This window comes from Dipodomys merriami, unplaced genomic scaffold (genome assembly GCF_024711535.1).
Source record: "Dipodomys merriami isolate MVZ:Mamm:240054 unplaced genomic scaffold, mDipMer1.0.p SCAF_17, whole genome shotgun sequence".
Classification (NCBI taxonomy): Eukaryota; Metazoa; Chordata; class Mammalia; order Rodentia; family Heteromyidae; genus Dipodomys; species Dipodomys merriami.
Genome location: NW_027203048.1, coordinates 378,846 through 403,739, shown reverse-complemented (window position 1 = coordinate 403,739; position 24,894 = coordinate 378,846). Strand labels below are relative to the sequence as shown.

The window sequence follows — 24,894 nt, the reverse complement described above, 5'->3', positions numbered from 1 at the left end:
GCAGGGTCAGGAATATCTGGCAGGCAATAGTTAGCAGGCGTCAGCAGTAAGTGGGTTATGGTTCAGAGATAAGTCTTATTTTCCTGAGAAAATTAAAACATTTAACTGCTGGTAGTGGAGTGAAAAATTAGAATTTGCTTTTAGAACCTGAACAGTTATTAGAAGTTTTTTTTTTTTTTTTTTTTTTGGCAATGCTGGGGATTGGACCCATGGCCTTGTACATGCTAGGCATATTTTCTATTAATGAGTGGCATCCCCAGCTGGACAGTTCCTTAGGTAGGCATGAATAAATCATAGAGATAGATGCTTGTTTGGTGCTTTTGCTGAGGATTTTAGAGAGAAGAAATTAAGTCTTCAGGTGATGATCATTAGCATCAAGTGTGGATTGCAGGAAGGTGTGAGGCAAGAACATCTAAGGAACTTAATGTATTGATTGGTACTTGTATTGACATTCCGTTTGCTAGACCAGTGATTCTTAACAAGGAATGGGCAGCAGCATCACCCATTAGGAATCTAAAAAAGGAAAGCACACCTAGGTTCTACTCTCCAAGGCTTAGTCGTAGTATCTGCTTTGTTAAATAGATTGCTGGGTGACTTTGATCATTTATTCAAGAACATCTACCTTTGCAAAACATGCATGTGGCATTTTGTGCTGCAAGCCATGCCATATTTAGGAATTACCATCCTCATCTTGGGGGTCAAGCAATCACTCCGTTTCAGGTTTTTTTTTTTTTTTTTTTTTTTTTTAATTCCATTTACCTGTATCTTTCAAACTTTAGCAGGTGTATATATGACTGATTCAGGTTCTGTATATACATTTCTTTCAATTTTAATTTGTGTAAAGCAGCCCATGCTATCACAGAGAATAGTGGTTTTGTGAAGCTAAGTTAAAATAAAATTTAAATAATAGGGAAAAAGTTGGCATAAATGGTAAGTTTAATTATTTCAAAAATCATTTGAACTATGCCAGTGTCTGAAATATAGGATATATTTTCCCCATTTATCTGTTTTTTTGAGTGTTGATTTCTGTTATATAGAAATATATTTTGTTTGTGTATATTAGTTTTGGTTATTAATTCCACTAGTGTTTTAGTACAATCCTTTGGCCTTAGTTCTTTCCCTAGCTACTCCTTTTGTGTTCTTTGTTCCCCAAAGTCCCTGACATTACTCTTTTTTGCTCCCCTCCCTCCACTCCCTGTCTGTTCTTTCAAAAGCTTTATCCAAGGTTTAATGACTTAAATGCGTGTGATATCTCCCGATTTGTATCCCAGAAGTCATTTAATATCTGATTACAGAAGACATTTTCCTGGAAGGCTTTATAAGTACTTCTCCTATATTATATTTTAACTATATTCCTATTTTCCCTCCAAGCATGCTTTTCCCATTATAGCCATATGTTAATGTATAATGTTTCCTTCAGACCCAAACTTGTATTTGCTTTAGTCCTAGGAAGTTCTTAAGATCTTTTTACTTGTGTTTCTTCTTTTTTAATGTCTCAAATCTCTCTCCTCTCCATATCCAGTGTAATTATGTAGGTCAGGCATGTGTTACTTACCTAGTTTACTTACCTAGTTTACAAGAATGATTCCAGCTTCCAGTTTGATCTGCGATCCAGCTTACAAGTTTGATCATCTACTTCTCTACCTAATCCTTTTCCAAGTTTTTAGCCTTTGAGACAAGATAATAATCCTCAGGTTGTAGTTTGCTTCCTGTCATAACCCTTCCTGTATTCTTTACCCCACTGGTTGTTGGGTCACTTGGTTAGTCAGTCTGCTTTATGTGTTTATTTTCACTGTTTTTAGCTCTTGATTATAGTCTGAATCAAAGACTACAATCTTTAAAAAATGTTATTTTATTGTAAAGATGCTGTACAGAAGGGTTACAGTTACATGAGTAAGGTAATGAGTACATTTCTTGTCAAGCATTGTTGTCCCCTCCTTTATTGTTCTCCCACTATCCTTTCCCTCCCCTACCTCCCTCACTCCACCCTTCTACACCCCCTCTCCCCACCAGGTTGTAAAGTTCATTTCCAACATAGTGTCTTGTGAGTATCATTGTTGGGTCATCCTGTGTCCTTGTTTCAGCCTTTTGTTATTCTTCTTCTCCTCCCCCAATTAGATAAACGTATATGCAAGCTGCAGGGTATCAAAATCAAATACAGTGACAAAAGGGGATAGATAGACCATAGGGGAGGAACATATAAAGGAAACAAAAAATCACACAACAACAACAAAGAAAGGTCTCTTGTGTTCATATCTTGGGGTTCATTTCATCTTATATGGTCATATGTATTATCATAGCTTTTGAGCTTTTTTGCTCATCTGGTAAAATTATCCTAGACATATAGTAATTACTGCAAATGAGATAGACCATGGGACTTGTATTTCTTTGGGCCTGGCTTATTTCACTTAATAGTTTTTTTTTTTTTTTTTCCTAAGTCTTTAGGGGATGTGGCCAAAAGGGAACCTTACTACATTGTTAGTGGGAGTGTAAACTTGTTTAACCACTCTGGAAAGTAGTATGGAGATTCCTCAAAGGACTCCACATAGAGCTCCCTTATGACCCAGCAATCCCACTTTTGGGCATTTACCCAAATGTTTACAGACAAGACCACACTAAAGCTACCAGCACAACTATGTTTATTGCAGCATTATTCACCATAGCTAAGATATGGAACCAACCCAGATACCCATCAGTAGATGAATGGATCAAGAAAATGTGCTACATATATGTAATGGAATTCTATGCTTCCATCAGAAAGAATGACACCACCCCATTTGTTAGGAAATGAAAAGACTTGGAAAAAAATCATATTAAGTGATACAATCTTACACTATATATTTAGCTTCTGGTTCTGAAAAAGTCTGAGACTTTTAGTGCTTCTATTTCCAGGTCATCTCAAGGTGAGACTTAAGGTGCCCCTCAGCATGTATGTTCTGTAAAACATCTTATACAACAGTCCAAAATGAGGAAATTATGTTAAAGAATGCCTAGTAGCAATGGAAAGAACATAGCTCCATTCTAGTGGTTTAGAGGGAGGGGGCAGTACAGGGACTCAGAATCAGAGCCGTGGCAGAAGGAAGGGCTTGCCTGGTATACATGAGGATAGGTCGCCTGTGTTTGTGGTTGATAATGATCAACATTAGGATTCTGGCCTCCCATGGAATCTTGTAGATAGAGGTCTTGTTCTTTTGATAGTTGTGTTCTTGGGAATGTCTCTCAAGTAATTGAGAGTTGCTTTGAGTAGTAAGAGATCTTATTCACACTTGTAAGCTCTCCTCAGCAAATGGGTAACAGGAAGTAGTGGCCTTTTGAGAAAAGGCTCAGTTATATTTATGCTGTTTATTTGTTTTCTTCTGCCTGGAATTTTTTTAAAATCAAAAACTGTCCTATGTAATGTTACCTTGGGCTGACCCTTTAGACTTCATCTTTATGTTGGTAAGAATTAGTTCTGGTGTGACTATAGTCTGCATCTATCTGTGACATATATAAGGTACTAGTCTGGAAGAATCAAGGTTCCCAACATACAGAATTGATAAGGTTTGAGGAGATGGAATTGTCATCACTCTGATTTGATCATTATTTAAGGTATAAATGTATCAAATTATAGTTCCATATCTCATAAATGTTTACAAAAATCTATGTAAAAATTATAAAGAATCAATATGTTAATTTTATTCTGCACTTAATAATCTAGTAGGCTGTGGCCTGCCTATGGGCAACCACCTTTGCTCAGAACTGGACTGTCAGTGCTTAACATAGTGCCTTTCACAGATTACCTGCCAGTACATTTTGGTCTAGTTGTTAAGTTACTTTGTTTTGTAAAAGCATATAAAAAGGGAGAAAGCACTACTTAATGCATGGGTATAAATTCCATGCATTCACCTGTGTTATTTACAGCTGTTTTCAGCACCTGGAACAGGGCCTGGCACATACTTGCTATTCAACAAATATTTTTGGTAAATGGATGAAAGCCTGATTTTGGAAGAATTTACATTTAAAAGCTCAAGTGGAGTAACTTAGGAGTAAAAGGCTTAAAACATGTATTTTCAAATTTAGGTGATGGTATAGCTGCACTAACCCAAGAGACTATAAAAACTCCCTAGGCAGAAACAACTTGGCTTCTTGTTTCTGTATACCCTATACTGCTAGCAGAGGGTCTTGGAGGCTTTAAACACTTCCAAAATCAATATTGAGTTGATTTCAGTTGAAGTTAGGATTACGGAGGAACCAGGAGTGATGGTGCATCGCTGTAATTACAGTGGTTGGCAACTGTGGCAGGAACATGGTTTGAAGGCAACTTGGGCTGCATAGCAACACCATGATACCATATAATACCACAGTATCGCAACATTGCATTAGAGAATGTTTATAGAGCTTTTATTGATCGATTACCAGCTACTTACTTTAATTATCACATTTTTGGGTTATAATATCAAATATATCCTTGTGCAAAGTAAGTGTGTCTAATTCCAAAGTTGTCACACATGGGTTTGATCAGGCATGGCTCAAAATGATAACCTTTTTTTTTTTTTTATGGTACTAGGGCTTGAGTTTATTGGGGTTGCTAGCTTGGCTGTTGCTCTACCACTTGAGCCATGTCTCCAGCCCTACATTTTGCTGGTTGTGTCGAAAATGGAGTCTTGCAGGCTTTGCTGCTCAATATGGCTTAGAATCTCAACCTTGTACATCTCAGCCTCCTTGGTAGTTAGGATTATAGAAGTGAGCCACTAGTACCTGGCTAAAAAATGATAGCTTAAAAAATTACAACAGAGTATTATTCAACCATTAAGAAGAATGAAATTTTGTCCCTTGCAGTGAAATAGATGAATCTGGAAACGATCATTAAGCAAAGTAAAGTAGGTTCAGAATGGTATAAAGTAGGGTCAGAAGGACAAAGGTGACATAAGGTGACATGTTTTCTCTGATGTGTCAATACTGGCACATAAACATGGCCATATATATCTATATATCTATATTTGTATATGTATATCTATAAATGGTCCACCTCAGAAAAGAATGTTACATACATTGTATAAGATACCATGGTCAAACCCCTTTATGTAATTAATATGTACTTTAACAGAAGTGAATATTAGGAAATTGACACATATCTTGTCTAGGGAGTAGGTACTAGTGATAAATGAAAAGGGTAGAGGGCAAACATAGGCCAAGCTCTTTAAATACATAGGTGAAAGTAGAACAACGGAACTTGCTAAACTCATTTGGGGAAGAAGGAGAAGAGATGACGGAGGAGGTGATTTATCACAATGTGTTGTATACATAATGGGCATGTTGAAATGAAACCATCGGTGCAACTAACTTATGCTAATAACAAATTAAAATCGGCTTAGTTAAAAAATTCACAACCAGAAATGTAAAATGCTCTCATGGGCTCCGCCGATGCAGAGAGGCTCCCTTATCCCATGCTATTGTCAGCTGTGTTTAAATCATTGTGAGTTTTTTTTCCTGAGTATTTCTCTGCCCTTAATTTTGTGAAAAGAGGCCTCTCAAAAAATAAATGGTGCCTAAAAAGCAAGTAAAGCTAGAGTGCTTAATTTAAGTGATAAAGTGACAGTTTTAGATTTGCCTTTAGTGGAAAGCTGAATCAAGTATCCACAATATTTGAAATGAAGAACATGAAATAATATCTACATTTTGGTGGACACTATTAATGTGTAAGTAGCTTAGCCCTATCCTGGAAATGGCTTACACACATATACATAGGTTTCTGGTACTGAACTGTATGCATCTTGAGTATTCTCAGTTTTACCTTAGGACTGATGTCCTTGGAACCCTAGACCTGTGATACTGATGGTTTATGATACATGGAGAAACCAATGTTCCCGAGGCCTAAGAAACTGTCCTAAGATGTAAAGTGTTAGATGGTAAACTGTTAGATGGTAAACTCATGTCTGTGATTCCCTGGTCTGATGAGCTTTTCTCTGTACCAGACATTGGCAAACTATAGCCTGTGAGCCAAGTCTGGCATATTTCCAAGAATAGATATTACATTCCTTTAGTTGGGTAAAGAAAATTCAAAATAGAAATATTTTATGGCATATAAAATCATAATCTTAATATCCAGAAGAAGTTTTTTTTTTTTTTTTTTTGGTCGGTCATGGGGGTTGAACTCTGGGCCTGAGCGCTGTCCCTCAGCTCTTCAGCTCAAGGCGAGCGCTCAACCACTTGAGCTACAGCGCCACTTCCGGTTTTCTGGTGGTTTATTGGAGATAGGAGTCTCACGGTCTCTCCTGCCTGGGCTGGCTTTGAACCGCGATCCTCAGATCTCAGCCTCCTGAGTAGCTAGGATTACAGGCGTGAGCCACCAGCGCCCGGCCCAGAAGAAGTTTTATTGGAACATAACCACACTTTTTTTTCTTCTCCATATTGTCTGGCTTTTTTCATGCTGTGGCATAAATGAGTAGTTATAAAAAATACCATATGGCCCACAAAGCCTCAACTATTTTTAATTTTTGAACATTCAAATATTTTTGAGAAGTTGTTTGCTGATTTCTATTTGATGCCATACAACAACCTGTCTGAGTATGGTTCAGTTTTGCTTGTGATACAAAGAAAGAAATACTGAACTTTATAAATTTTTTCCTTCATTCTAAATTATGAATTCTAAATCATTAAGGAATTTATTGGTACCAGTCTATTTTATATATATATTAAGTGCCCAACTATCAAGTTGCCAGGAGAATCATTTTATTGTTGAAGTAAATGGTCCAAGAAAAATTCCCATGTTTTGTCTTTAAGTAATCTTTCAGCATAATTTTTTTGTGGTCAACTTCAAGTACATGTTGAATAAATACCTGAATAATCCATACTTTGGTCAATAGGGAAGAGGTTATATTCAAGCATGCTACGGGCCCTTAGAGTGGCTTTGGACAGCAACATTCTGCTGAATTGGATGCTCCACACGAGGTTTCACCCTCTCCAGTCAATGTTGATAAAAGACCCAAAGGGGTTGCATGTGTTTTCTTTATATATGTTCGTTATCTAGTGAACAAAGGCGTGCAGAACTGAATATTTTGAACTAGTGGTGTTTATGAAAGATACACTTGCACGCTGGGCGCCAGTGGCTCACGCCTATCATCCTAGCTACTCAGGAGGCTGAGATCTGAGGATTGTGCTTCAAAGTCAGCCCAGGCAGGAAAGTCTGTGAAACTCTTATCTCCAATAAACCACCAGAAAACTGGAAGTGGCTCTGTAGCTCAAGTGGTAGAGTGCCAACTTTGAGCTGAAGAGCTGAGGGACAGCGCTCAGGCCCAGAGTTCAAGCCCCATGACCGAACCAAAAAAAAAAAAAAAGAAAGAAAGATACACTTGCAATATACGAAAATGAATTAAAATTGGGACTATTTCAGGGCTTTCAGGTGAGGAATGGCTTATATCTGTGAAGTATTAGGTAACATTTTTTAACCCTTACTCTGACAGTGTAGTATAATTTCCTTCCTTCCTTCCTTCCTTCCTTCCTTCCTTCCTTCCTTCCTTCCTTCCTTCCTTCCTTCCTTCCTTCCTTCCTTCCTTCCTCTCTTGTTTTCCCTCCCTCCCTCTCTTGCTTTCCCTCCCTCCCTCCCTCCCTCCCTCCTTCCTTCCCTCCCTCCCTCCTTCCTTCCCTCCCTCCCTCCCTCCTTCCCTCCTTCCTTCCTTCCTTGCTTCCTTCCTTCCTTGCTTCCTTGCTTCCTTCCTTCCTTTCTGCTAAGGATCTATCTAACTTGGGGCTTGTTCATACAAGGCAAATGTTCTGCCTTTGAGCTAAACCCCAGCTTTTTAACCTTTTCAGATTTTAACCTTTTGGGACATGGGAATCCCTCTTTCCCTCCCTTCCTCCCTTCCTCTGCCCTCTTTGTCTTTCCATCTGAAATTCCTCCCTCCCTCCTTCTCTTTGTGTGTCTTCTGTGCTGTGGTCATTGGACAGAAACCCTAGAAGTGTTTATTTCAAACTTATTTCCTAGGCTTGAAGGACTTTGAAGCCACTAGATGGCAGATTCTTCCAACAGTTATTGGGTTGAAGAATCGTAGCAAATGATTGCTAATTTTCAGTATCAGACTGTACTGCAGCTCTTTACTTTCATCTCAGATAGCGTTATGCTCAGGGCCCTGCATCCCCTCTCATTTTTCTTCCATAGAGAACCTTAACCACCTCTACATGACTGCCTCCCCACTGCATTCTTCCTTCAGTTTTGCCTTTATTACAGCTCCATTAATTCCTGTGTGTGTGTGTGTGTGTGTGTGTGTGTGTGTGTGTGTGTGTGTGTGTGTGTGTGTGTGTGTGTGTGTGTGTGTGTGTGTGTGTGTGTGTGTGTGTGTGTGTGTGTGTGTGTGTGTGTGTGTGTGTGTGTGTGTGTGTGTGTGTGTGTGTGTGTGTGTGTGTCTGTCCACAGTCTTTGTTTCCTGATAGCTGTATTCCTGAAGGACAAAGACTATGCCTTATCTTTGTGAAGCTATTGTTCTTTGCACATTGTGCTGGATAGATGTTTCTTAAGTGGTAAATGCTATGAAGGATACAAGATGAATTAGACAGAGTCTCTTCACCCAAATGGCTTGAAGTATAGCAATGCAATGTGAGTTATTTGTTAGAGTATTGAAAGGAGATCATGGATAAGCACCCAGGAAGTAAGTGAGCAATAATAAAGCATTTGTATTTTTGAGAACTGTTTGAACTTTCTGTCTCCTACTTGCCCATTGGACGTGGGAAACCCTCATTGCATTTCTTATTCTTCTCTGACTTCACCATTTACACCCTCAGCTCTGTCTCCTGTGCATCATGTTCCCTTGTATTTAAGTATTTTTACCGAACCTCCTTACCTGTCTGGGAAATTGTCTGAGGGAGAAACAACCTTTCGTGGTGCTTCTCATGACATCTTCCCTGACATTGCTTCTAGGACTTACAATGCTGCTCGTCCTGATTTGGTTTCACTACAGGGTTGCTGCTGAGGTTCTGGGCTCAGTGGCAGTGGTTACTATTGATTTTACCTGTCATGGCCAGGCTCATACTCATTTCTGTGTGTGAGTAAACAGGAAAGGCTCAGGAGCACAGGAAGGGACAGATAGAATGCAGGCTGCCGCAGTGCATTGTGTGTGTGATGGTTCCAAGAGGAATTAGAAATGATTAATTGGGAGGTTTCTTTACACTTGGGACAATGACAAAGTTATAGGACATAGTTTGCATACAGTAACGATTAATGAAGTAAACCAATGTCCCACGATAATAGTTACTCATTTTGCTAAGGTATTTGGATGGCACATACCTAATTCCTTGGCTTAGGATATTTTTTGCCATTTCCCACAGAATTTGAGGTTGAATTTTATTAGGAAAGATGAGATTGTCTGTCTCTCTCTATTTGCCTCTCTCCCTCCCTCTTTTAAGGAAAGGTAAAATTTTGCTAATTTCCACATATCATGTGCTTTAGTGTATAATTTGACTTCTTATCTAAATTTGGTATTTTATTTTATCTTTTGCATGTTAATTTAAAGATTATCATATGAACATGTTTTATGATCATGTAAGTATCAAATATAATTGTTGAATTTAAGCATTTAATAAAATATTTTGTACTTAAAGATGTAATAGTAAATATTCCAGGTGGAAGAATTTAATGTAACAGAGAATAACAATGATATGAGTTGTTTTTATAGTCTGTTGCTTACTCTGTAGTTTCAGTAATCTGTTTTCTATTGTCTGTGTACTTAATTTTAGTAAAAATACAGCAGTTATTTCAGTAATCTTTCAGAATGCTTAAGATATAACCATTAATGGATAAACAACCTCAAAATGTCACCAAGCAAATTATATGCAAATTACCTTTTCAGTATTTGATTATACTTATGCGTTGATTTCAAGAGCTAAAGCTAATTCACTGAAATTTTTTTCTCTTGGACTTCATTAAGTTTATAAATTTATGTTCGTCATTTGGATGCTGTCTCTTGATGCTCTTTTTTTTAAAGATGGAAAGAGAGACTAGGATTCTGCCTAGTGGCAGAGAACTTGTTTATCACGTAAAAGGTCCTAGGTTTGACCGCCTAGTTTTTAAAATTTTCATTTTAATTTTATTGTCAAGGTGATGTTCAGAGGGGTTACAGTTACATAAGTAAGATAGTGAGTACATTTCTTGTTGAATTTGTTACCAACTCCCTAATTTTTCTCCCACTTTCCCTCCCCTCCACCACCGCCAAGTTGTAATGTTCATTTCCAACATATTGTGAGTATTGCTCTTGCATTGGTTCTCCCTTTGTTCTTTGTCTCACCATTTTTTTCGTTTCCCTTCCCTTTCCTAAGATAAACGTATATACAATACTAGGGTACCAAAATCAAATAGGGGGATAACTATAGGGGGAAAAACACAAAAGAAAAAAAGAAATCATGAAGTACATTAAAAACAACAACTAAGATAAACCTTTAGAGTCCATGTCTTGGAGTTCATTTCGCTTAGCATCATCCTGTGGTCATATGTACACAGCTATTGATCTGTTCTGCTCATCTGCTAAGATTATCCTAGATGGATACTAATTACTACAACTAAGGGAAACCATGGGACCTATGTTTCTTTGGTTGACCCCCCTCCCTGTTTAGCCCCTCAAAAACCAGCTGACTACCCACCCATCCACCCACTCATGCAAGCCCCACCCACCCACTCACCCCACCCAGCAAAGTGTGTCTGTGTTTATATGTGTGAGTGAAAGAGAGAGAGAGAGAGCGAGAAGGAATAATGTAATATTTTTTAAAAATGGAAAGAGAGACTACTTTTATCTCCTACTTATCCACAATTTACAAGTGCTTAGTTTGTCATTTTGAGCTAAGATATGCACAAAGATCTATAAATGAAAGAGAGGTAATAGTGCAAATAATTTCCTATTCTTTTGTCCTAATGTATTAGTCTCTAGAGGCAGCTGTGGTTTTGGTGTGTGGCCTTCCATTACACACACACACACACACACACTGTATCTGTATGTGTGTATATATGTATATGTATGTGCATTTATATATATATATACTATAAATACAATCACACTAAACAATATAAGTCCTTATGTCGCTATTTTCATTCATAAATATTTTCATTGTAATCTCATTAATATTTTAAAAGATTTAATATGCCCTAAACATTCCAGAGGGAGACTGATGTGAATCTGTTATTTTCTTTGGCATCTTTAGAGTTCTCCTTTTGTGATCTGCCACAGCTTTTTCTTTGTCCACTATTCTCTTGGGTTGTTGGAGGTTCTCTTTATATGAGGAAATCTCTCATTTATGGAGAGATTAGTTTTGTTTGTTTTAAACTTCTTCCAGTGAGTGTTGATTATTTTATTAGATAGAAGACTTAAGGTTTAATATGGTCAAATATGAAGGGGAATGTCTTCATGACACAAAGGGAGGAAAATATTTTCAGGTCAAGGTGCACATAGGTCAGTTTATAGACAGGTCAGCTCATAGACAGGAAAGGCTGATCTGGGAATTGACCTGCCTTTCTCTCCTATGTGAGTCTCAGGTTTGTCTATTTTCATTAAGATCAGTTTGTTCAGTTCTAGGAAAAATTATGCTAGGATTTCACTTGAAATTGCATGTAATTTACATATTAATTTCAGAGAAATTGGCCGGTTTAAGGAATTGAGAATCCAACAAAGTACATGACCTCTTGCTCTCTTCATTCCTGTCTCATCTCTCTCATAAACATTTTGAAGAACTTTTATTATTAGTGTATATTAATTGTACAAAAGGCTTCATTGTTATTACTTCATATATTCGTTTAATGCTCTTTGATCAAATTCACCCTCTTTGATTACTTTAAAAAAATTTTTTATTATGAAAATACCATACAGAGGAGTTACAATTACATGGGCAAGATAATGAGTACATTTCTTATCAAGCATTGTTGCTTCCTCTTTGTTTCCCTTTCCCATCCCTTCCCATATCCTGCCCCCCTATATTACTCCTTTTCCCTTCTCTCTCCCCCCTCCCCCCCACCACAGTTGTAAAGTTCTTTTATCGACATAACGACTTGTACATCTCATTGTTGCAGTGGGTCTACCTGTATCCCTATTTAAATGATTTGTTTTTTCCCCTTCCCCTCCACAAATTATACCAACATCAAATACAGTGAAAGCAGGGGTTATATCGTGGGGGAGGGACATACAAAACAACAAAGAAATCATCTTATAAATATGTTAGAAACAATCACATGAAAGTAAAAAACATTTGAATACTTATCTTGGGGTTCATTTCCCCTAACATCAACTTGTCTGACCTTTTCTGCTTGTCTCAGACATATACTAGTTATTACAAATAAGGGGAACCATGGGGCCTATGTTTCTTTCTTTGATTACTCTTATCCTTCTCTCTTAACAGACAATAGGTTTTGTTATTCTGTTTTTATACACCTGGAAAATTTTTCTTGATGATTTCCTTTACCACATTTTTGACTAAGCATCATTCTGTGTCCTTTTTACTCAGTGTGTGACCCCCTCCTCCCTCTACCTACAGTGCCCCGACCTGCCTTCTTACCTGTCCCCCTCCTACTGGGTGGGATGTGGCAAGAGTGAAGACAGGCCATGGGAAGCAGGGGCTCTGTAGCACCTCATTCCTAAGCCTCTCAGCAAACATTAGTGTTTGTGTCTGTTGGTTGGGCCTGCAGCTGCTGTCTTCTCTTTCTTTGTAAGTGGCTGTGTATAAGTTCCCTGGTTTTACCAGGGAAACTATATTGCTCTTCATGTCTCACCCTTGTTAATCGGGAAGCCTCCTCTAAACACCATGACCATCTGGACAACATTTATTTCCTTGAGTAAGTACCCCCATCGACCTGCTTTTATTTTGACATTTAAAATCATTTTTAGATTCATCCTAGTCCACACTGGAAATCTTGTAGAACGATAAAGCAATGGAACAACTTCGTATCTTGGATTGGTATTGATATCCCTTGGCATGTATAATCAAACGAAACTCTTCAGTAGATTTAGGTTGGCTTATTGGCTGACTCTGGTGTCACTGCCATCTACTGCAACTTAATTCCATGCTACCATATATCTTTCCTTCTTTGCTTCTACTGGGGAGCAGGCTTTTAAATGCAGGCAGGGTACCGTGTTCATCTTTTCTACACTCACTTCCCGCACACAATAGCTGCCAGTTGCCTGTTCTGGGAGCCCGTTGCTGTGGTCCCTTCACACATATAGGAACCTTCAGGCCTGTCGGCCCACATGAGCACATACGTATTTTTTCCAGTGGGATAGCAACGTGCCAAAGCTGCCATAGCGTCTGTTGTGGCACTACGTAAGGAGGTTCAGTGGCTTTTCCACTAATTTCAGGCTAGTGTAATGGAGGAGAGGGTAGGAACAGATACTGCATTTCTCTAATGGAGCTTATGTTGTGGCCTTCACAATCTATGCATGACCATAGCACTTAACACAATTCACAGTGAGAAAGTATCTGTCCTGACCAGAAGATCAGAAATCTGGGTTCTCAGCGCTGTAATTCCTTTACCAGTCAGGCAGTTTAAAGTTTCATGTATATATGTTCATAAATATAATTAAAATAATAAAAACTCCAGTTCTCAAACAGTGTTTTAAGCCATATAGGGCTTTAAAGGGATGTTTTTTGAATCACATATTTTCCGTTTGAAAAACCACCGTGATTGCTTTGAACTCTTAAATGTCCAGAGGTATCTGTGTTGTTTCCATTTTCAAAAGAGTTTACCCTAGAAAAAACATTTTTGGAAACGAATTCTTTGTGGAAAATTTGAAGCATATCCAAAAATAGATGAGTGTACTTAACTACCTCAGCAGGAGTTCAGGCCAGTGAGCTAAACCAGTCCTTCCCTTGAATTATTTGAACGTAAATCCCTTACAGTATATTATGCCATCTGCAAATATTTTAATATTTTTCTTCAAAACAAGGACTCTAAAAACAATAAACACGACACCATTATCACTGCCTAAAAAATGTAACTAATATGCCAGCCTGCTAAAATATGCAGACTTGTATTGTATTGTCTCTAAATTCATTGATCTGTTCTATTTTCCATTTCTCTTGTACTGTGTTACTCTTGTGCTGTGTGTGTTGCAAGGCATGGGGCGGGTGGCATTTTGTACCTGTTTTGAAGGAACAAGGCATTTATTTTGTGTGTTTTCATTGTCTAGATTTTGCTGATTATATCTTTGTAAGTGCTTAACGTTTTTCTCTTTTCCTCTGTATTGTGTCCAAATTGGTAGTTAGATGGAAGGGATAATATGATTTAGGAAGATACATTACTGTAGCGGGATCATTTGAACAGAATGAATGCTCTGGGCAAGGATAATGATGTTTTAGCTCTAAAGCTTTGCCTGCAGTAGAAACAGTTCAGATATATGGCTCCTGTCTCAAACTTTGTTGTTTTTTCTTTGCTGATACTGACTTGTCAGAGCTATGCATGAAAGCAATGAGAAAAAGGCTTTGAGGGAAAGCTAAGTTATCTTCCTGTGAATGAAGTCCATTTCCATGACTGATTTGGGAATGTTGAGTTGGGCAAAGCTGCATGGTTGAACCTGGAAGGATTTTATATAGTTTAAAATGTTTAGATCTATAACAATATACTAGCGATGAGTACCTTTTAAAATAAAAAAATCTTGTTAGCTTAGCTGCTGTGGAAGCAGACTCTTGATAGGTCATCTGCATTTTGAGTTTGGGAAGAAAACAGTATATTTAGTTTGTATGGCTGATTTAATAAGATAATATTCATGGTGGCATAAAAAGGATCTAATGGCTTCCGCCTAGGGGTCAGCAGTTTGCAGTGGGTCTCACTTGGCACGCAGGGTTCTGTTTCTTTCTGGAGGTGTTTTTGGCTGCTTCAGGCTGTCTGGGTTCCTTGACTCAATGACCCGTGTGCCTGCAGAGGAGCCGGCGGCTGCTCTCATGATGTCCCTCTGACTCCTAGACCTGTGCCTCCTCCTCTCCTCCTTCTTCCCTTAAGGGTTCCCGTGATTACTTTGGCCCCACCTGGAGAACCCTGGAGAATCTCCTTTCATTGACATTGTTAATGCTACCCATAGCCTTATGTCTATTCACCTGTATGTAGATTCCTTGGATTAGGATGGCCCTGAGTTCAAAAGTTACCCCTGATATGATCATATCATTCTGCCAGTCTTTTGATATGCCAGGTGATATCTTTTACTTTTAAATTCTATGGAAAACAAACGATTTCAAGTTTTGAGTTTCCTGTGAATGTGGTCCAGAAAGGCGAATCTCCTGTGTGGTGAGGTAGCACGTGGGGGCCTTGTGATGGCAGGAACGTGGTGGTGGTGGGAATGGGATTGAGGCAGTGGGGCTGTGGCAGATGGCGTGGGGACAGCACCCCATGGGCAGGGCTGGGGAAGCACTTGGTGTCCTCTCAGGCAGAGGGCAGTTTCAAGGCATAGTGGAAACTGTTCATTATTAAAAAAAAAGAATGTACCCATTGAGAAGTTCTTTCTTGGCTTTCTCCTTCTGCTGTTGTCTTTTGTCTTGCCATTGGGAACCAAGGTAGCTCACTGGCATAGTCATCCTATTAATGTGCCTAACTTTACCTTCAAACTTTTTTCTTTTCCACATAAGTGACCCAGATCCCTAACCACATGTACCAAACCAAACTTCATATGCAAGTTCATGGATGTTTGGGTCTCATTATTAAATAGCTTAGTTTAAATGCAGACTGCACAGTAATGTCTTAAATTGGTATATATTAGGGCCTCTGTCCTGTCCTGTCTGGTCTTCTTTTGCTAGTGGATTATAAAAAGCAAAAAGGTGAACCAATCCTAATACCTTTCTAAACTCTCAGGAGTCTGGGTTCCGAGGGCCATTGATTATGGTTTTCCCATGAGCACTCCTAGCTCTCATTCCTTTCTCCATGCTGTCCTTGGGAACAGGTGACTATTGTGGTTAACCCAGTGGTGTCTGGGTAATGCCAACCATGTGTTTACTACTGCTTACTGGGGTTGATGCAGTTTTTTCCATATGCAATGGCAATGTGAAACATTTTGTTCTCATTTCCAAGTTCCTGAGTTTCAGGTACGTGAATGTGTAAGCCTGCTTCTGCATAATCAAGGGTGAAATTCCACTTGAAAAACCATTGGGTTTATTATTAATATTTTTAGTTGTTTCATCTAAAATATAAATCTCCTAGGTTTGATAAATGGTAGTTTGAATTTAATTTTCTTCTGTTTTGCTGTTATCTTGTTCATACTGGCAATTTATTCATTGCTTTTATTTTTCTCACTTTTAGACTTCTACTGGTTGGTGGATGTGAAACTGCTGGAGTGGGCATATCGAAGGCGTCCAGCTGTGGCCTTTCTGCATGGAGAGTCCTCTCAGGATCCCCTTATTATAAGCAAGTTACTAATGGTGGAGACAAGGTCACTGCGGTAAGCTTTAGTTACAGCATTTTATCTTCTCCCTCCCTTGCTCCCTCCTTCCCTCTTTCCTTTCTTCCCTCCCTCCTTCCCTCCCTCTCTTCCTTCTTTCATTTATTTTTTATTTTATTTTTTGTCACTTGTGGGGCTTGAACTCTGGGCCTGGGCACTGTCCCTCAGCTCTTCAGCTCAAGCCTAGCACTCTACCACTTGAGCCACAGTGCCCCTTCCAGTTTTGAGTGGTTTATTGGAGATAAGACTCTCACAGACTTTCCTGCCCAGGCTGGCTTTGAACTGTGATGGTCAAATCTCAGCCTCCTGTGTAGCTAGGATTATAGGCATGAGCCACCAGTGCCTGGCTTCTTTCATTTCTTGGTTTGTTTGTTTCTATGCTGGTACTGGAGCTTGAGCTCAGGGCTCTGTCCCTCAGCTTTTTTTGCTCAAGGTTGGTACTCTGCCAATTGAGTCACAGCTTTACTTCTGACCTTTTGGTGGTTGATTAGAAATAAGAATCTTACAAGATCCAATACCCCTTTATGATGAAGGTTTTGGAAAAATTAGGAATCCATGGAACATTCCTCAATACAATAAAGGCTATATATGACAAACCTACAGCCAGCATTATACTCAATGGTGAAAAACTAAAGCCATTTCCTCTTAACTCAGGAACAAGACAAGGATGCCCACTCTCTCCACTTCTCTTCAATCTAGTATTAGAATGCCTAGCTACAGCAATAAGACAAGATGCAGACATAACGGGGATCCAAATAGGGAAAGAAGAAATAAAACTCTCCCTCTTTGCAGATGACATGATCTTGTATTTAAAGAATCCCATAGACTCCACTCCCAAATTACTCAAGCTGATTCAAAACTTTGGCAAAGTAGCAGGTTATAAAATTAATCCCCCAAAATCAATGGCTTTTCTGTATGCCAACAATGAGAAAAGTACGGCTGAAATTAGGAAAGCAACTCCATTTGTAATAGCCCCACAAAAAATAAAATACCTAGGAATTAACTAAAGAAGTGAAGGACCTCTATGATGAAAACTTTAAAATCTTAAAAAAGGAAATCAACACAGAACTTAAAAAATGGCAAAACCTCCCATGCTCCTGGATTGGAAAGATTAACATTGTGAAAATGGCAATTCTTCCCAAGGCTATCTACAAATTCAATGCAATACCTATCAAAATTCCAACCTCATTCTTCAAGGAAACAGAAGAGGCAATCCAAAAATTCATATGGAAAAATAAAAGACCCCGAATAGCAAAAACGCTCCTCAACGGAAAGAACACTGCTGGAGGAATATCAATACCAAACTTCAAACTCTACTATAAAGCCATAGTAATCAAAACAGCTTGGTATTGGCATAAGAACAGACCTCAGGACCAATGGAATAGAATTGAAAACCCAGAAATGAACCTACAGGCCATCTAATCTTCGATAAGGGAGCTAAAACAATAGAATGGAAGAAAGACAACCTCTTCAGTAAATGGTGCTGGAAAAATTGGTTAAGTACATGTAGAAAACTTAAACTAGATCCTTATATATCACCCTGCACCAGAATCAACTCCAAATGGATCAAAGACCTTGAACTCAAAGCAGACACTCTGAAAACATTACAGGATGGAATAGGAGAAACCCTAGGTCTCCTTGGCTCAGGCCGAAATTTTCTGAATAGAGACCCGGAAACACAACAAATCAAAGAAAGGTTGGACAAATGGGATTGCATAAAGTTGCAGAGCTTCTGCAGGGCAAATGACATAGCTAACAAGATCAATAGAAAGCCCACGGATTGGGAGAAGATCTTTACTAGCCATACAACGGACAAGGGTCTCATATCTAAAATATACTTGGAACTCAAAAAATTAAATCCCCCAACAACAAATCCTCAAAGAAACAACTGCCCAATAAATAAGTGGGCGAAAGACTTAAAGAGAAACTTCTCTGAAGAAGAAAGAAGGATGGCCAATAGACACATGAAGAAATGTTCAACATCCCTAGCCATAAAAGAAATGCAAATCAAAACAACATTGAGATATCACCTCACTCCAGTTAGAACGGCAAAAATCAAGAACTCTAACAACAACAGATGCTGGAGGGGATGTGGACAGAAAGGAACTTTACTTCATTGTTGGTGGGAATGTAAACTCGTTCAACCACTTTGGAAAGCAGTATGGAGGTTCCTCAAAAGACTTCACATAGAACTCCCCTATGATCCAGCAATCCCACTTTTGGGCATTTACCCAAATGTTTACAAACAAGACCACACTAAAGCTACCAGCACAACTATGTTTATTGCAGCATTATTTACCATAGCTAAGATATGGAACCAAACCAGATGCAGACCTAGAGTACAAGCCCCATGAACTGACAAAAAAAAGAAAAAAAAAAAAAGAAAAAGAAAAAAAAAAAGAATGTATGGACTTTCCTGAATGGCTAGGCTTTGAACTGCAATCTTTAGATCTTAGCCTACTGAGTAGCTAGGATTGCAGGTGTGAGCCATTGACATCTGCCTCATGTTTCTAATTGTTGTGCATCCTTTGAAGGATGTAGCAGAGTAACTAAAAAAAAACAAAACAACTTGTCCATACCCAGGCTTGAACTCAGGATCTTGTGCTTACTGGGTTTGCTTGATCGCTCTGCAGGTCTTCTATCACTTGAGCCATACCTCAAAGGAATACTGAGATGAAGTCTCTCAGAATTTCTTGTCCAGGATGGCTTTGATCTGTGATACTTTAGATCTAGGTTCATGAGTAGCTAGCATTATAGACATGGGCCACTCAGGTCTGGCAAGAAATAGTGTCTTAAATGAGGATAGTTAGTTAATACTAATACAATTTAATACTTCCTGTAAGTAATAAATGTTATTAAGTGTTTTGAGATCAACTTGGTCTCATTTCAATAATATTTTAGAAGGTTGAAAACAACCTAGTCGTAGTCAAGTTATTTGTATTTCCTTATTTAGAAATTAACATTTCTCAAGCATTGTTTTGTATTAGCAACTAATCTGAGGGCTTTTACTTGTGCTAACTCACCTAAGTCACTCATTGAGATAGATAATTGGACTAGCCTAGGTGAGTTAGTTAGGAAAGTGAAGAATTAAGTTGCCCTGAGCTATCTGGTTAGCAAATGAAGAACTTGAGAGTACAAACTCACAGAAGCTCCATAGTTCTGTTTTTCATCACCACGGTGGATTTTTTTTTTACATTTGTATTGTTTATTCATCTAGTCATTCACTTGTTCTATAATTATTTATTGGAATTGTTTTTTTTTGTCAGGACTAGGATTTGAATTATGGGCTCCTGTTTTGAGTAGACACAGCTTGTATTAGCTACCCTCTATCACTGTGATAAAATACTTTCAATAAACAACTTATGGTGTGTGGTTTCAGAAGCTTCAGTCTAAGGCAGCTTTGTCCTGTTGTGACACTATACTTGATGGTGGAAATGAGTATTGAGAAAGCTGCTCACCGCATGGCTACCAGGGCTAGGGGAGAAAAGAGGGTAGGGAGAGTGAGGGACGGAGAGGGAGAAGGAGAGGGAGGGGGGGGGACAGGAAGGATTGAGAGGGAGAGGATAGTCCCCTTTAAGGACACAGCTCCAGTGACCTACTTCCTTCTACTAGAATCATCTAAGGTTTCCACTTCCAGTGGCACCAAGCCTTTAACTCATGAGCCTTTGGGGAACCTTCTAGACTCAGTGTAGAGCTATGCCCCTTTAGGCTTGTGTTGCAATACTTCAATCACATAAACAAGCAAATAAACAGTTCTAAAATTTCTGTTTTCTTTGTGGTAAAGCCTGCTGTTGAAGCTGTGTCTCTCCAGGCCTCTTGGTCTAATTGATGCTTAATGATTAAGAGTTCTTTCTATGGGGGTGATCTGCCAAGGCCCCACAGTCTGTTTATGGCCGTAGGAAGGGAAGAAAAATAAAAGGTGTACTTTTTTTTTTTTTTTTTACTATCTTAGACCAGAAATATCTCTGTTCATTTATCATAACTAATATGTGGCCCCTTCCAGCTTCAAAGGGATTGTGAAGCAGATTAGTGTGTGTGTGTGTGTGTGTGTGTGTGTGTGTGTGTGTGTGTGTGTGTGTTCAGAAAGGGAAAAAGAAAAACAAAATCAACAAAACCCCTATACACTGGTGCTTGCCAGTTGTGCCTGCCCTATTGGCAGTCCTGTAATATTATGTACCTTTATGTGCTTAACTTGCACACAGGAAGCACTTGGAAAGATTCACTCTGTACTTAGCACATTGCTTCTTAGGTAGGGGGCATTTATTTATGTATTTTTCAAGCAAGAAAAGAAACCAAGAAATTAAAGTGGCACAGCAGATGTGCTAAGCTGTTTGTTTTGATAATGAATGTATCTGTCCTATTACTTTTCTTCCCATATATTGATTTCAATATAGTCTTCTGGGACAATGAATAGATTGGTGTTGAAAAGGAACTAATGAAGAAGTACCTTTAAAAAGAGATCTTTAGCAATTATAGTAATCTTGCAATATCATTTTCTTAACATTTGGCATATACTGGTAGATGATTGTGATTAACCCAACAAAGTAAGGATTTTTAGAGATGAGATTGACTTGCTGGTTTATATGACACCAGACCTGAAATCAGCTTTTATTTGTAGCTGAGCTTGTGTCCTGCTGGGCTTTGTATCTTTCCTTCCATTTATTTTCTAAATGTTTATTATCCATTTATTCTTCCTAGAACACAGGGAAGGAGGTCAGGTTGATTATTATTAGCTACTTTTCACAGAGGAGGAACTTGAAACAGGAAGGTCAGAAATGGAATCGACCTTCTAGTTCCTGTTGAACCTTTTCCCTCATGGAAGCCCTCTGTGTAGCTAACCTATTCTCTGACTGTACTGTAACCCACCAAAAAAGGTGAGATAGGAGTTATCTATACATGTAGAACACCACACTTGTGGTTTGTAGAAGTGGACACATTATTTCCTGTTTGTAGGAATTTACTAAATGTGTTCATTTTGCTGGCTGACTTCATATGTATCTTGCAGTTTTTTATTTTTTTTTTTGTTTTTTGGGTTCTGTCGTGGGGCCTGAACTCTGGGCCTGGGCGCTGTCCCTCAGCTCTTCAGCTCAAGGCTAGCGCTCTACCACTTGAGCCACAGTGCCACTTCCGGCTTTTTTCTTTTTGCTTATGTGGTGCTGAGGAATGGAACCCAAGGCCTTATGCATGCAAGGCAAGCATTCTACCACTGAGCCACCTTCCCAGCCCCATTGCAGTTTTTTTATATGTGAGATAAATCAGGCAGATTGGAATGAGAGTGAAGAATTTTCTTTCTTAAATCAGTATGATACCCGTAGCTTATTTTCACGTACTTTAGTTGAAATACGGTGTTTGGAAGAACACAGGTGAGAATGCTGAGAGAGAATACACCAATGTGACAATGTGTAAATAACTGGCCAGCCAGCTGAGAGGCGCGCTTCAGTTCCTCACAGAGTCATTTGAGGTTTTCTATAGCTGTACAGTTTGTCAAAACTGAAGGCAAGGGAAAAAGAAAGAAAGCAGCTGATGAGTACGGAGGACATGGGGAACAGTAATGGGTGGGTAAGGTGTGAATATACTGTGGTGGTGATGTGTGTGTGTGTGTGTGAGAGAGAGAGAGAGAGAGAAGAGAGAGAGAGAGAGAAACACAGAGAGAAACACAGAGAGAAACAGAGAGAGAGAAAAAGAGAGAGAGAAACAGAGAGATGGGCCTGGGATAGTGAAGGACACAGAGCACTCTTATGTGGTAGGAAAGCTTTGCCCCTTGGCTCCTTTATATTCACTAGGCTTTTGCTTTGCTTCTTGTTTGAATAGAGTTGGAAGCTCTTCTCTATGGATGGTCCTTCTCTCTGGCCTGAGGCTTTGATATTGGAGTCTTTCAAAGAAAAGTGCCTGTGCCATGGCAAAATAAGTTGGGACAAATACTGAGTTGCAAATTGGATGCCCATCGCCTAAAGATTAGCTTCTTGAAATGTTGCAAATGTCTTTTAATTCTGTTAGTAACTTTGAAATGTATCCTGCAAGGTAGTCATCCTAACAAAGCCCTCCTTGCTTCAGCATAATGGAGGTTAGGATTAGCTGTTTTTGTCAGGTGGCAGATACTGATCTATTCCAATCTCCTTGTAATGTTTGCTTATGGATGTTGTTTTGAGTAAATACTGAGAAATGCTGCAGACACATATATGCTTGCCTCACACAAGGCTGTTTAGGTTGTAAGATTGAATGAAATTTAATATATGCATTGGCCAGTGTTTTCAAATCAATGCTAGTGTTCTCTGTGTGAGATTGTTTTACTTGTTCCTTTGTTCAACATGGAATCATTGCATCAAGTACGAGGAATATAGAGATATGGGTATGTCTATGTCTATGAATAGGTACAGTGAACTCTGAGCTACAGTGAACTATGACGAGGGATAGCTGGAACCAGGCTCCCTTACCTTGTCACTTGTGTGTACCTGAATACCCATGAAGGCTTTTCTTTTGAGTGATTACTGAGGTTTGAACTTGGGGCTTGTTAACTGCCTTTAGCTACCCAGAGATTGTAATAGTGAAGTTTTAAACCTCAACTAGCCACTATCATCCCTTTTTTCTTTTTTGAAAAATTGGGATAAAATTTATAAAGCACAAAATTACCATTATCATTTCAATGATTTAGGAAGGAATTTGCTGGCTGTGGTAATTTTATTTTATTTTATTTTGCTATGACTGGAGCTTAAACTGAGGACCTGGACTCTATCCCTTAGCTTTTTCATTCAAGGCTGGTGTTCTACCACATGAGCCATAGCTCCACTCAGAGCTTTTTGGTGGTTATTTGGAGGTAAGAGCCTCTTGGACATTCTGGCTTGGGCTGGCTTTGAACTAGAAAACTCAGATCTCAGCTTTCTGAGTATCTAGGATTGCAGATATGAGCTACCAGTGCCTGGCTATTTTAACTTTTTGAGGAATGACCAAACTTTTCTGCAGTGTACTATTTTACATCCCTACCATCCAAATTCTCCCTTCCCCCATTTTTATTAGCATAGATTAGTTGTGCAAAGGAGTGCCATTGTGCTATTTACATTTGTGCACAGAATGGACCTGAATCAAATTCACCTCTGCCACTGCCCTTCATCCCTTCCCTTCTTGAAACAATTTCTACAGACTTCTTTGTTCTAATTTTGTACATGTATACTTTGACCATATTCATCCTTCTTCCCCCATACCAACCCATGAATACATTTTCAAACAAAACAAGAACTGAGAATGTTCTCTGAAGCAGCTATTATTCCATTTTGTATTTTATCATCAGTGTGGGAGGTTCTAGTTTTAAGCATCCTCTCCAACCCTTGCTCATTTTTTTTTATAACCATCCTGGCAGATGTATAGTTTAATTTTACTGTGCATTTAATTTTCATTTCCCTATAACTGATGTTGATTATCCTTTAATTTTATTAGCGATTTCTGTATAGCTCTTTATGAAATATCTATTCAAAATTTTTACTCATTTTGGTTTGGTCTTTTGTTTACTCAGATTTAATTGTCTCATCTCAGATATATGATACCTAAATAATTTCTCTTTGTCTGTAGTTTGTTTTTCCAGCTTTCTAATTTTCTTTAAATTCTTAACTTATTACATTTTATCTGAATAGCATTTTTTTTAACTTTTGGGAAGCTCAATTCTCAATTACATTTATATGAATTATGCTTTTTAAAAATTCCAGTTGAGATATTCTTACCTATCTCAAACTCATAAGTAATTTTTTTTAGTCTATTTCGTTTTATTTATATATTGATTGATTGATTGATTGATTGTTGGTTGTGGAGCTTGAACTCTGGGTCTGGGCACTGTTCTTGAACTCTTTAGCTCAAGGCTAGTGCTTTGCCTTTTGAGCCGCAGTGCCATCCTGGATTTCTGGTGTTCAATTGGATATAAGATTTCCCTGCCTGGGCTGGCTTTGAATTGTGATCCTTAGATCTCAGCCTCCTGAGTAGCTAGGATTACAGGTGTGAGCCACTGGCACCCAGCTTGTTGTTTTATTTTTTATTAGCTTATGTTACTTAGTTGAACAAGGGAAATGTTTCATCATTCTTCACACATGTATGCAATGTATCCCAATCAACATTATCTACTGTCACTCTCCCTTCCTCCTTTCCCCACTTCCTTCCTTCTTCCTTCTTTCCTTCCTTCCTTCCTTCCTTCCTTCCTTCCTTCCTTCCTTCCTTCCTTCCTTCCTTCCTTCCTTCCTTCCTTCCTTCCTTTTTCTATTCTTTCCTTTCCTTTCCTTTTCTTTTCTTTTCTTCTCTCTTGTCAAACAGTGCTTATTGAATGTAAAGTAACCTTAGCCCCACGAGAAAGTATCCCAAGGAGAACAAAGTAATACAGATTAAATATCTACCTGCCCATTCACTCTCTTCCACATATACAGACACACACATCACGTATGTATCAAAACAAAAGGAACACCTGCTTCCCCCAACCTGAATGCTGGCTGGTAGAAGGGAGTTCGGAGGTGGGGTTCCAGGATGGGTTCTAATAACAACAGATTTG

The 24,894-nt window shown here is 38.7% G+C and overlaps 1 protein-coding gene across 1 annotated transcript in view; it reads left to right on the top strand.

The window, feature by feature from the left end:
* The window catches only part of Nbas (NBAS subunit of NRZ tethering complex), a 285,029-nt gene that overhangs the window by 41,750 nt on the left and 218,385 nt on the right, over positions 1 to 24,894 (top strand). The window contains exon 10 of the mRNA XM_070025017.1: positions 16,232 to 16,370. Coding sequence (XP_069881118.1) covers positions 16,232 to 16,370 — 139 coding nt within the window. The remainder of the gene's footprint in view (positions 1 to 16,231; positions 16,371 to 24,894) is intronic.